This window comes from Elephantulus edwardii, unplaced genomic scaffold, assembly GCF_000299155.1.
Source record: "Elephantulus edwardii isolate Elephantulus edwardi_28Jun2011 unplaced genomic scaffold, EleEdw1.0 scaffold00008, whole genome shotgun sequence".
Taxonomy (NCBI): Eukaryota; Metazoa; Chordata; class Mammalia; order Macroscelidea; family Macroscelididae; genus Elephantulus; species Elephantulus edwardii.
Window position 1 is genome coordinate 28,190,457 of NW_006399758.1, and position 11,840 is coordinate 28,202,296.

At 39.2% G+C, this 11,840-nt stretch overlaps 1 protein-coding gene across 1 annotated transcript in view; it reads right to left on the reverse strand.

The window, feature by feature from the left end:
- Positions 1 to 9,587: 9,587 nt before the first annotated feature.
- Positions 9,588 to 11,840, reverse strand: part of FABP12 (fatty acid binding protein 12) — a 6,246-nt gene continuing 3,993 nt past the window's right edge. Inside the window, 3 exon segments of the mRNA XM_006880551.1 lie at positions 9,588 to 9,698; positions 10,209 to 10,310; positions 11,240 to 11,412. Of these exon segments, the coding sequence (XP_006880613.1) occupies positions 9,588 to 9,698; positions 10,209 to 10,310; positions 11,240 to 11,412 (386 nt within the window).

The window sequence follows — 11,840 nt, forward strand, 5'->3', positions numbered from 1 at the left end:
AGACTATTGGGACAAAAAAAATATTATCTCTGTGCTCATGATGTCTAAAAATATTGCTTATTATTTTCTATAAGTAATTTAATTATATATACATTAATGTGTGCTTGGAATAGATGTTTTTCATGAATGCTATGAAGGAATGCACAATGTCTCCTGTGAGCCAGTATCCCCAGGGGTGTGATGGACACAGAACACATTTATGGTCCCAGGGCTCAGTTAAGGATTTGCACATCTAAGTAACTTGAAACCATTACAGTTTTATGGGAGAACAATGAGGAGAGAAATTCCCTAGAGGGTGGGAATGACATCAGCAGCCTGCAACCCTCCTGACAACCCTGACCAATCTGCATCTCATTCCCTGAAATCTCTCAACACTTAAACTCATTCAGTGGTAGGAGATTTACTGGACTTAACATAGAACTTTCGCCAGCAATGTTTAGTTTTCAAAAAGAGTATCTTGAAAATAGATAATGTTTCAAGTAAAAAGGGGGGAAATGGTATCATTTAAGGAATCCTGACAGAAGGAAATATTGAAAAGGGTAGAAGGGGAATGAGAAAATTGTTCACATTAATCCTCAAGATACTCCTTTTAAAGAGAGCTCTGGTGACCTAGTGGCAAGAAACTGTGCTGCAATCCTGAAGGTGTGCAGTTCAAATCCACCAGATGCTCCACTGGAGAAGGAAGGGCAATTTTCTCCTGTGTCAGTCGGATCTGATTCGACTGTACACACATACCAAAAAAAAAGTTACTTCTTCTAGTCCTATACTAGGTTTTACTATATTTAATATTTATATTTATATGTTGTTGTTGTTGTTTACCATACATTGAGATTTTATTGTCCCTGGAGTCAATCTTTATTTACTGCTTCCATTTCTTAAAATTAAAAAATATATATCTTTCTTCACAAAAACATTTAAGTCTTCTTGTTTGATAATTTATCTGTATGTAACTGAGTTGATTTTGACTTCATCAAGTTTCCAGGTTTCTAGATCTTAATAAGAGAAGACTTCCTCTTCATGAAAAGGCTGATGAGTTCCAACCACCGGCCCTTGAGCGAGCAGCCCAGCACTTGTTATGTTCAGCTTATCACTTACTATATCCTACACTATACCTACACAGCATTCAGAAAAATTTGAAAATGTATCTAAACATAAGAAATTAATGGTAAAAAGGGGTCAATCACGACAAATGTTGACAAAGATGGGAAGCAACTGAAATTAACACGCTGATGGTCGGAAAATGGAATTGTACAATCATTTTGGAAAGCAGTTTGATAACTTCTTTAAAAGTGAAACATACTTTGGAAACTGGGGGAGTTAAAAATATACTTATTATATGATTCATAGGAATGAGTTGAAGTCAATATGTCAGTGATAAAATTATTGTGTGATACTCAGGTTCTTTCTAGTCAATGTTTCATAGCGAGTTTTCATTGCTGTTAGGTGCCATCTAATTGGCTGTAACTCATAACAACCCCAGGAACAATAGCTGGGGAACTTGCTGTATGCTTCAGGATCCTCATAAGCTCTACCACAATGGAGCCCATTGTTACACTCATTGTGTCAATCCATCTCATTGAGGAGCTTCCTCTCTTTCACTGACCCTCTGTTTTCCCCAGCATGTTATCTTCTCCCGAAGACTGGCCCCTCTTGACAACATGCCCAAAGTATATGACACACGTTGTACCATCCTTGCCTCTAAGGAGGCACTACCTCCAGGGCATATTTGTTTCTTCCTTTGAAAACTCTATTATATATTCATTCCTTATCCATCCCCAACACTGAATTTCAAGGATATCAGTTATTCTTTGGTCTTCCTTATTCGTTATCCAACTTTGAGATGCATTTAAAACAATTGAAAATATCGTAGCATCCATCAGATGCAGCTTGGTCTTCAAACAGATACTCTTCTTCATTAGCCCTCTGAAGAGATCCTTGACAGTAGATTCCCCCAATGCAATATGTCTTTTTCTTTCTTAACCATTGCTAACCATAAATGTTGATTGTAGATCCAAGTAATATGAAATTGTTGACAACTTCAATCTTTTCTTCATGATGTTGCCTATTGGTTGAGTGGTAAGAATTTATATTTTGTTCATATTAAGATGTAATCCATATTGAAGACTGTGTTCTTTGACATTCTGCAGCAAGTGTTTCAACTCTTTTTCACTTTCTGCAGGCAAGGTTGTGTCATCTGCGTAAAGCAGGTTGTTTATGAGTCTTTTTCAAACCTTGATATCATATTCTTCTTCATATAATCTGGCTTCTGTCAGCATACAGTTTGAAAAGGACACAATCCTGATGCACACTTTTCCTGATTTTGAACTGTGTTGTTGTTGTTGCTGTTATGTGCCATCGAGTCACTTGTGACTCATAACAACCCTATGCACAATAGTTCTAAACCCTGTAAAACAATGAAAGAATCTTTTCTTTTACTTTTCCAAGAGGGTAGTGTTCTGGGGTTGGAGGGGAGTCTTGGGAGGGGACAAATCTACAACAGTGAATGAATGGAAATACAAAGCCTAAAAAAAAAAAGGTATCTATTACCAGAATTTGTTGGTCTTAGTAATAAAATCCATCCATAGGAAAAAAAAAATAGTTCTAAACCCAGCCCTATCCTGAACCAGTATCACTGTCTCTGACACACCTGCCCCCATTACCACAGTCATGGTGTCCATCCATCTCATCCAGGGTCTTAATCTCCTGCGTCATCCCTCCACCCTTGCAATCATTATGTCCTTCTCCAAGGACCAGTCCCTCTGGGAAACATGCCCACATTATTTCAAAATTATTTCAAATGAAGCTTCAAAATCTCTTCCTCCAAGGAGCAACTTATTTTCACCTTCTCTGGGACAGACCTGTTTGTTCTCTTGACAGTCCATGGTATGTTCAACACTGTTCTCAGGAACACAATTAGAAGGCATTGATTCTTCTTCTGTCATTCATTGTCCAGCTCTCAGATGCATAGCAAGTAATTGTGAATCAAGATCATGGCCTGGCTCAGGTGCACCTTAGTCTCCAGTCTGACATCTTGCTTTTCAGCCCTTATTCTGTTCTGTCAACTGCTTTGTGATCTCTGTATCAGTTTCACATAAGCACTATCAAGTGTTATGAGATTCATAAAAAGTCATTTCTTAGAACACTTTATACTGTACACAGCACCCCCTTGAGGAAAACATTAGAAAATACTGATTCATGTTTAACCAAATTCATTCATATATTTAGTATCTTAATATTAACTGAGTACTTCCAGGTAGACCAGGAACCATAGTGGTGCAGTGGTTAGGTGCCATGCTGCTACACCAAAGGTAAGTAGTTCAAATGCACCAGTCACTCCCCAGAAAGCTCTGATGGCCCAGTTCCCTTAGAGTTGTGCTGCTGACAAACAGGCCTCACCTCTCAGACGTTTGAATACACAGCAGCTCCAAGGAAGAAAGAACAGTAGTCTCCTTCCATGTGATTTCCAGTGTCCAAAACCCAAAGAGGGTCACTATGTGTCAATTCCAGCTCAAAATTCCAGTGAGTTATTATACTGTAGAAATATTTGGCAGCCAACTTCCATAAAGATTTATTCTTTTAATGTGTATGGATAGCCAAAGAGTAAAGGGAAGGGGAGGTAAATCACAGGGTTGCAGGGTTTGGTGGGTGGAGGAAAAGGGGCAAACAAAAAACAAACAAACATAATGTATATGAATTAAAAATAATGAAAAAATTAATGTGTGCAAACTAATAAAGAAAGTAGAAGAGATTTACAGCTTTGGAACTCTTAAGGTAAATTTTACCCTGTGCTTTAGCATCACGGGGTCAGAATCAACTCAATGGCAAAAAGTTTGGTTTGCTTGTTTCCAGCTATTCTAGGCTCTGTTCTAAATGTTTATAAAGAAACAAAAACACTATGATGAAACTACCACTCTCATATTGTTGTTGTTATGTGCCGTCAAATCGCCTGCAACTCAGAGATCCTATGTACAAGACCCCTAAACCCTGCTTTATCCTGTGCCAATCTCACTGTCTCTGACACACCTACTCCCATTACCCCAATCCAATCACTGAATCAATCCATCTCATCGAGGGTCTTCCTCTCTTTGCTGTCCCTCCACTCTCTCAAATATGTTTGCCCTTTCCAAAGACTGGCCCTTCCTTGCAACATGCCCAAAGTATACCAGATGAAGCTTCAGAATCCTTGCCTCCCAGGAGCATTCTAGTTTCAAGCTCTCAAGGTCAAAACTGTTTGTTCTCCTAGCAGTCCATAGTATATTCAACACACTTCTCCAGCATCACAACTCAAAGGTATCAATTCACTTTCTTTATTTTTTTATATCAGAATTTAAACCTGAGTTTACTTTTTTTAGTTATACAAAGATTTTTTTATTTCTTTCACTAGTTTATTTGCAAAATTCTAATACAAATCCAAACAAATTCTTTAAATTTCGCTAACCCCTCAACATATCAAATTTTACAACCCAATGATTAGTCCCCTCTTCCCCTTGTACATCCACATTTCCCTGCTTTCATCCTCTCCCAGCCCTCCTGCATCCTATACTTATTCTACAATAACTGTCTTATACAATATTTATCCTTGTGGGACTGAGTTATTTCACTCAGCATAATGCTCTCCAGTCCCTCCTAAGTTAGGTAATAATTTACAAAGTTATTGCTCCTGAGTGCTGCATATTCTATTGTTTGAATGTACCATAACTTCTCAATCCATTCATCTGTGGTTGGATATTTTGTCTGTTCTTGGGCATCCACAAGAAAAAGACTAATAACCCAATTACAAAATAGGTAAAAGACATGGAAAGAATTTTCACAGAGGAATATATTTGAACGACAAACAGACACATGAAGAAATGCTCCAAATCACTGGCAATAATAGAGATGCAAATCAATGAGGTACCATCTCACTCCAATAAGAGTGGCAAAGTTTAACAGGGCAGCAAGTAATAGATGTTGGAGAGGATGTGGCGAGAAAGGAACTCTTATACATTGTTGATGAGATTGTAAAATGATGCAACCATTCTGGAAGGCAGTTTAATGCTTCCTCAAAAAGCTAAACATAGAAATACTATATGACCCAGCTATTTCACTACTTGAAATATACCCTGATAATATGAGAACTGAGGCACAAACTGAAATGTGTACACAATGTTCAATTCTCTTTCTATCATCCTTCGTCATTGTCTACCTCTCTGACGTATAGCACGCAATTGTGAAGAAGACTATGGCTTGGATCAGGTTCACCTTAGTCTCCAGCCTGATGTCATTGCTCTTCAGTACTCTGGAGAGGTCTCTGATAGCTGACTTTCCCAGTGCAATTTATCTCTTGATTTCCTGGCTGCTGGTACAAAGAGTATTGATTGTAGAGCCAAAAACTGTTAACTATCTCAATCTCTTCACCATCCATACTGATGCCTCCAATTGGCCCAATCATGAAAATCTTTGTTTTCTTGATGTTGAGCTTCAATCCATATCAAAGGCTGCAGTCCTTGACCTTCTGCAGCAAGTGCTTTAGATCCTTCTCAGTTTCAGCAAGCAGTGTTGTGTCATCTGCATAATGCAGATGGTTGATGAGTCTTCCTTCAATCCTGATGCCGCATTCCTCCTCATAGAGGCCAGCCTCCTGAATGATCTATTCTGCACATAGATTGAAAAGGTATGGAGACAGAATACATCCCTGGTGGATACCCTTTCCGATTTTAAACCATGCAGTGTCTCCTTGCTCTGTTCTAATGACTGCCTCCTGGTTGAAGTATAGGTTTCACATAAGCACAATCAAAAGTTCTGGATTCCCATTCTTCTCAGAGTCAGGCAAGCTTTGTTGTGATCTACACAGACAAAAGCCTTTCCATAGTTAGGGGAGCTCTGGTGGCCTAGTGGCAAGGAGCTGCAACTACAATCCCAGAGGCGCACGGTTCGAATCCACCAGATGCTCTGTCGGGGAAGGAGGGACAATCTCCTTCTGTACCAGTCAGATCTGATTTGACGGTACACTCACACACACACACACACAAATAATAAAGTAAAAAAAAAAAGGCCTTTGCATAGTCAATGAAATACAGATAGGCATTCCTCTGATACTCTCTGCTTTCTGCCAAGATCCATCCAGCATTAGCTATAATATCCCTAGTACCACAACCTCTTCTAAATCCAGCCTGCACATCTGACAGTTCTCTGTTGACATATTGCTCCAGTCACTTTTGGATAATTTTCAGCAGCACTCTGTTAGATCACCTTTCTTTGGAATGGGAACAAATATTGATCTCTTCCAGTCAGTTTGGAGCTTATCTATTAAGTAAAGCCATTTTCTTTTAAATAATTTATAACTGCATTCGTTTTAGAATTTTTTTAAAATAAATGTAGTAGGAATTTAAAGGAAGCCATTTTGACTAAACACAACAAAAAGACCATTATGAATTTTCCATATAAAATAGGTTTTCATCGAAGGGATTTGCTTAAACTAGGGTAATTGGGGTATATGTATAGCATTCCATAGTAATTCAAATCTCAAAGTGTTTGATTAAAGGTACAGTAGAAGTTGTGACCTTATCTGTTCTTTGGGACTGAGATGAATCCTTCTAGCTAATAGGCTTCTGAAGGTTCATAGCTCTCAGCCCTTTGTTGAGTGTTTGTAGTCCATGTTAACCCATCATTGGGAAATAAATGTGTCTCTTTTGAGACAGTAATGGTCTTACCTTGCTCTTCATCCTCACTTTCCTCAAGAAAATATTTTCAATTTGGGTACAACTGAGTTCAAAAGGTCTGAAATAAGTCACCTCAACTCATTGCCAGCAAGTCAGAACTGGACTGATACTTATCCCTCCATTGCATTTCTGAGGCTATAAATCGCACAGGAAGAGATCGCCCATTTTTCTCCCATGGTACAACTAGTGGATATGACCTTTGGATTGGCAGCACAACCCAGTACAGAAGAGACCACCAGAGCTCCCCAAAATAAATTTAAAAGTGATAGCACTGTTTCCAAAAGAGGCGTTGGCAACCACGGGAGATGAATTAGCTTTTTAGAGCAAAGCAACCCGATCCTGCTGAACCAACCAGAAGTTAATGTGATGGAGATGTTCTGCACATTCCTCTGTTTGGACAGGGAATTCTTTTAGGGAAATATAATCTGTTGATCACAGACCTCAACCTTTGAGAATTTTTACTCAGCCTGCCAGTTTTAAGATGGCAATCTGCTTCTGAGAAGACAAACGTGTCTTCACTTCCTCCTGGGGACTCAAGAAAACTCATTGCCACTAAGTCAGAACAGACTCATAGCTGATCTTCCAGTGAGTTTTCAGAAACTGTCATTTCTTGAAAGGAGATTGCCCATCCTTTCTTGAAGCAGCTGGTGGATTTGAACTGCCTGTCTCTGGGTTGGCAATACAACTCTTTAGCCACAAAGGCATTAGAGCTCCCTACCGTTAAGTACTGTCCAGTTGGAATTAACTCCTAACTGACCCTCCTGTGGGTTTTTAGAAGCTGTAAATCCTGGGGAGAAGACTGCCCATCCTTCTCCCGCAGAGCAGCAGGTAGGTGCAAGCCATTTGTCCTCAGGATTACAGCACAGCTTCTCACCACTAAACCACCAAAACTCTATACATGATGACTAGCACCCTTAAAAAGAAGCCCGGTAGCAAAGCCAGGGATTTCCTGGTTTAGTGGGAGACAATACTGACAGACAGAATGACCGATGCGTAGGGAACAAACATCTTCGTTCTTTTTTCCAGGTGCACTACTCTCTAGACTGTGTTTATTAGTGATCTGCTTACTTTGTTGAATTTTCTTCTTGAACTGGAATTGTTTGCATGTCAAAGTACAACATGGACAGACCAACATTGTCAGTCTCTTCTCTTCTTGGGATGCAAGCTTCCTGTCTTTCTCTAAAGTCATGGTGCACATGTCCTTCCCTGGTAAGACCTTTCTTAGCCTTGTCCCTACCAATATGAACCACACTTTCCCCCCTGCACCCTGATAAATGCATCAAGCAAAAATTCACTGGCATCAAATGAATTCCAACTCATGACAACCCTCCAATGGGTTTAACGCTATAACCTTTACAGAAGGAAACTGCCTCATCTCTCTCCCAAAGAGCAGAGGGTAGATTTGAACCACCATGCAGTCAGTTCTCTCTCTCAATACTGGAGTTGTCTCATAGCTGATTCTCCTGTGGGTTTTGGGGGTCTGTAAATTGTTTGAGAGGGGATTGCTCATCGTTCTCTTAAAGAGTCATGTTGGGGTCACCTAAGACAGGATTCAAACACAAAGCTTATTGCTGTGGAGTTGGAACAAACCCATACCTGAGCCTCTGTTGTCGTTCTAAGACTGTAAATCACACAGGAGGAGACTGCCCATCTTCCTCCAGTGGAGATTTGGTGGCTTTGAACCACCAGAGAGGTTCCACCTTTAGGTTAGTGTGCAAATCCCCAAGCCTCAGTTTCTCCCTCTGTAGAGTGGAGATCAAGTTCTACAGGGATGATGAGAGAAAAATATACTATGTGGCAGATACCGAACACACTACTTAATATATGCTATTTAGGTGTCATCTGTTGTTATTGTTGTTGTTATGCTGAGTCAGAACTGGCTGATAGCTGACCCTCTAGAAAGTTTTCAGGGGCAGTAAATCGCACAGGAGGAATTGCCCATCCCTAAGTTGGTGGTTTTGATCTGCATGCCTTTGGCATTGCAGTGTGGCTTCTCACCACTAGTCCAAATCGTAGTGCCCCTATATTCACCAGATGGGAGCATTGCCTGGCCCCATTCTCACAACCGTCCTGTGTGGGAGCCGGGTACTGCAGCCACCGTGGTTTTGGAGGCTCTTCTTTTACATTGATTCTTTAGGATGCAGTGCTGTTCTTCGCTATCATGTCCACATAGAATCCTGTAAGAAACACTCAAAAGAAAAGGTGTGGAGATGACATTTCCTGGTGTCACTGTAGCTCTAATTTGGCTTTAAATCATCAGATACTCAAAAGGAACTCACTGGCAGAAAAGAGTTTGCTCCTTTTAATTCACCCCAGAATCCTGGCACAAAGTAAAATGAGAAATACTTTAAATAATAAATAAACAAAAGTTATAGCACTATTTCATGCATGCCATAAAGGGGTCTTGCAGTAGGAAGGCATGGCAGAAAGTAGTAGGAGTTGGAACATATGGCTAAAGAAGAACAGTATTTTCTAATGGCTTGGATTTGAGAATCTTCCCACTATGTTGAGGTCAGCGTTAACGTAAAGGATGGACAGAATACAGCAAGTGAGAAAATCAACCTAAAGTTGCTCTCTTACCCAATGGTAAGAAGTTGTGTTGTCAACCCAAAGGTAAACAGTTCAAATCTGCCAGCTGCTCCATGACAAAAAGATGGACAATCTCCTCTCATGCAATTTACAGCCTCTGAGAACCCACTGGAGGGTTAGCTACAGGGCCATTCTGACTCATTAGCAATGAACTTTGGGGTATTTTTTTAGCACCAAACAGGAGATATATCCAGGTTTCTCTTTACTAGCACTGCTATCATATTTAACATGGTAATCAGATTTATTGATGCTTGTACATTATATTAACAGACAAAATGTATCATTTCAGGATTTTATTCAAACCACCTCTGAAGTTTGGATCACACTTTGAGAGTGCTTGAGTTTGACTATGTTTGTTCATATTCTTTCATATGTCCGAGTGCAGATAACATTGTTCACGGCACTTTCCTAAAAAGAAAACAGAAGGATGAGTTATGAGTTTACTGTTAGAAAAATGGACATTTAGAAAAATGCAAAGTACATATTGTTACATTTCTTTAGATAAATCAGTTTCTAAATCTCAGTTTCCTCAACTGATACAAAGGCTAACAAGTTCTACCTCACAGGATTACTAGATTTTTGCTGGTTTTGTGTGCTGCTAAATCAGAATTTACTCCTAGCTGACCCTCCAGAAAGTTGTAAATCACATGCCTATCTTTCTCCCATGGAGCAGCTAGTGGATTTAAATCATGTGCCTTTGGGTTGACTGCACAGCTCCTTACCAGTAGAGGCCAGGAGATTCATCCTACCAAATAAAGCCCACTGCCCATGAGTCCATTCTGACCTACAGCTCCCTCTGTTCTGGCTCAAATTTTTTTCCTATTGATTAGCAGCCCCACACATTACACACACTGTGCCACCAAGGCTCCCTACAGGTGCTACAAGAAGTAAGGAAATATTCAGAAGCTACTCACTCACCACTATCATTTTCCCATCCACTAACTTTCTTGTTATGGTCGTTTCCTTACCGTTCCAGTCCTGAACCTGTACCAAGGAGTCATTATCTAAGGTTACTGTACTCTGTAAGACATAAAAATCAAACAAACCAAAAAATTCACTAAATTCAGCTCAGATTGTCACATTTAAGTACTACAATGTTAGGTGTTGTTATTTCGGTGTTGTTGGTGGTTTTCTTTTTTGTTTGTTTAGTTTTCTTAAATTCAGACTCATAGTAAGTCTATGGGACAGAGAAGAATAGGGTTCTCTCAGATGTAATTTATGGGAACAGTTCACCAAATTGTTCTGTCGAGAAGCTTCTGGTGAGTTTTGTTAGCACTTGAGTTCTTCAACCATTATACCACCAGGATTCCTTCAGTTCTCAAAATCTGCATCAGAATTATTGCCAGCAATGTAATTTCTGAAAATTCCTGCCCCAAGCATCAAAGCCCTTGAAGACTAAACCTAGACACACACACAGTCTCTCTCTCTTTCATAAGTTGGTATTTTTCAAGAGTTTCAAGAAATTTACTTGTAAACTAAAATCTGAGATCCTTAAACAAATTTTAGATAAAAGTGTATCTAATAAAAGACTTTGGAAGAACATTCTTCTAAGTCATACAGCACTCTTCTGTCAATTTGCTGTACTGAAGTAATCTGGGTTTGCTGTGATGGTGAACCTTGTGCCACTGGGGTCTCAAATGCCATAACAGTTACCCACAGTGGACAGTGTTTGGTGGAGCTCCCCATTTAAGACAGGTTTGGAAGCGAAAATGGCATCCAATTCCTAACTACATGTCTCTGAAAACTGTATGAACTTGGGAAAATGATGATAGTTATAGAAAGGCTTCAGGTCTTTTGTTCATAGGGTTGCTATGAGTCGTGCTTGACTCGACGGCAATCAACAACAGCAATAAAAACTAGATATGCTTGCTGTAATAGTATGTTTTCTCATTTCAAATTCTTTTGAACTAATATTCTGATAAAATCTGCTGCAAGATTATAGACCTCACCTTGGTTTTATGGCCTTCTGGAGTGGTTTCCTCAAACTCTTCTGCCAGCTTAAAGGAGATTTCATTATTTTTAAAGATGCTTATAGTTTTTATAGTGATCGCATCTCCATTTGTACTGATGATCACGGTGGGTTTTGCCAGACACCCCAGTTTCCTGCTTGCTTTTCCTATTCCTGGAAATCACATAAAAGGCACACAATTGTTCAATCTTCTGTTGGCATAAAGAATTTCAAAGAATTATATAATTCGTTTGTAACTTGGAGGTTTGTAAGTTAATGTTATTTGTTCACTCAATTTTGCATGAATTTAAATATTTAAAGCCAGAGTTTCCATTGCTATGGAAAATAGAATATTTTTCCCACAAGAAAAAAAAACAAAACAAAACACCCAAAAATATTGGTTTCCAGTTTGTGTCTAAAATTTGTCATCTATTTCTAGTCCAGCCACTAGTTATCATTTAGCCGTGGATTTTTTTCAAAACTAAATGAAAATTATGAACCATTTTATTTTTAGGGAAATAATATTCACACACAGACAAAAATAGCTTGGCATTAATTTTTCCATATATTTCTCTCTTTATTAACATCCTTATGTGTACATA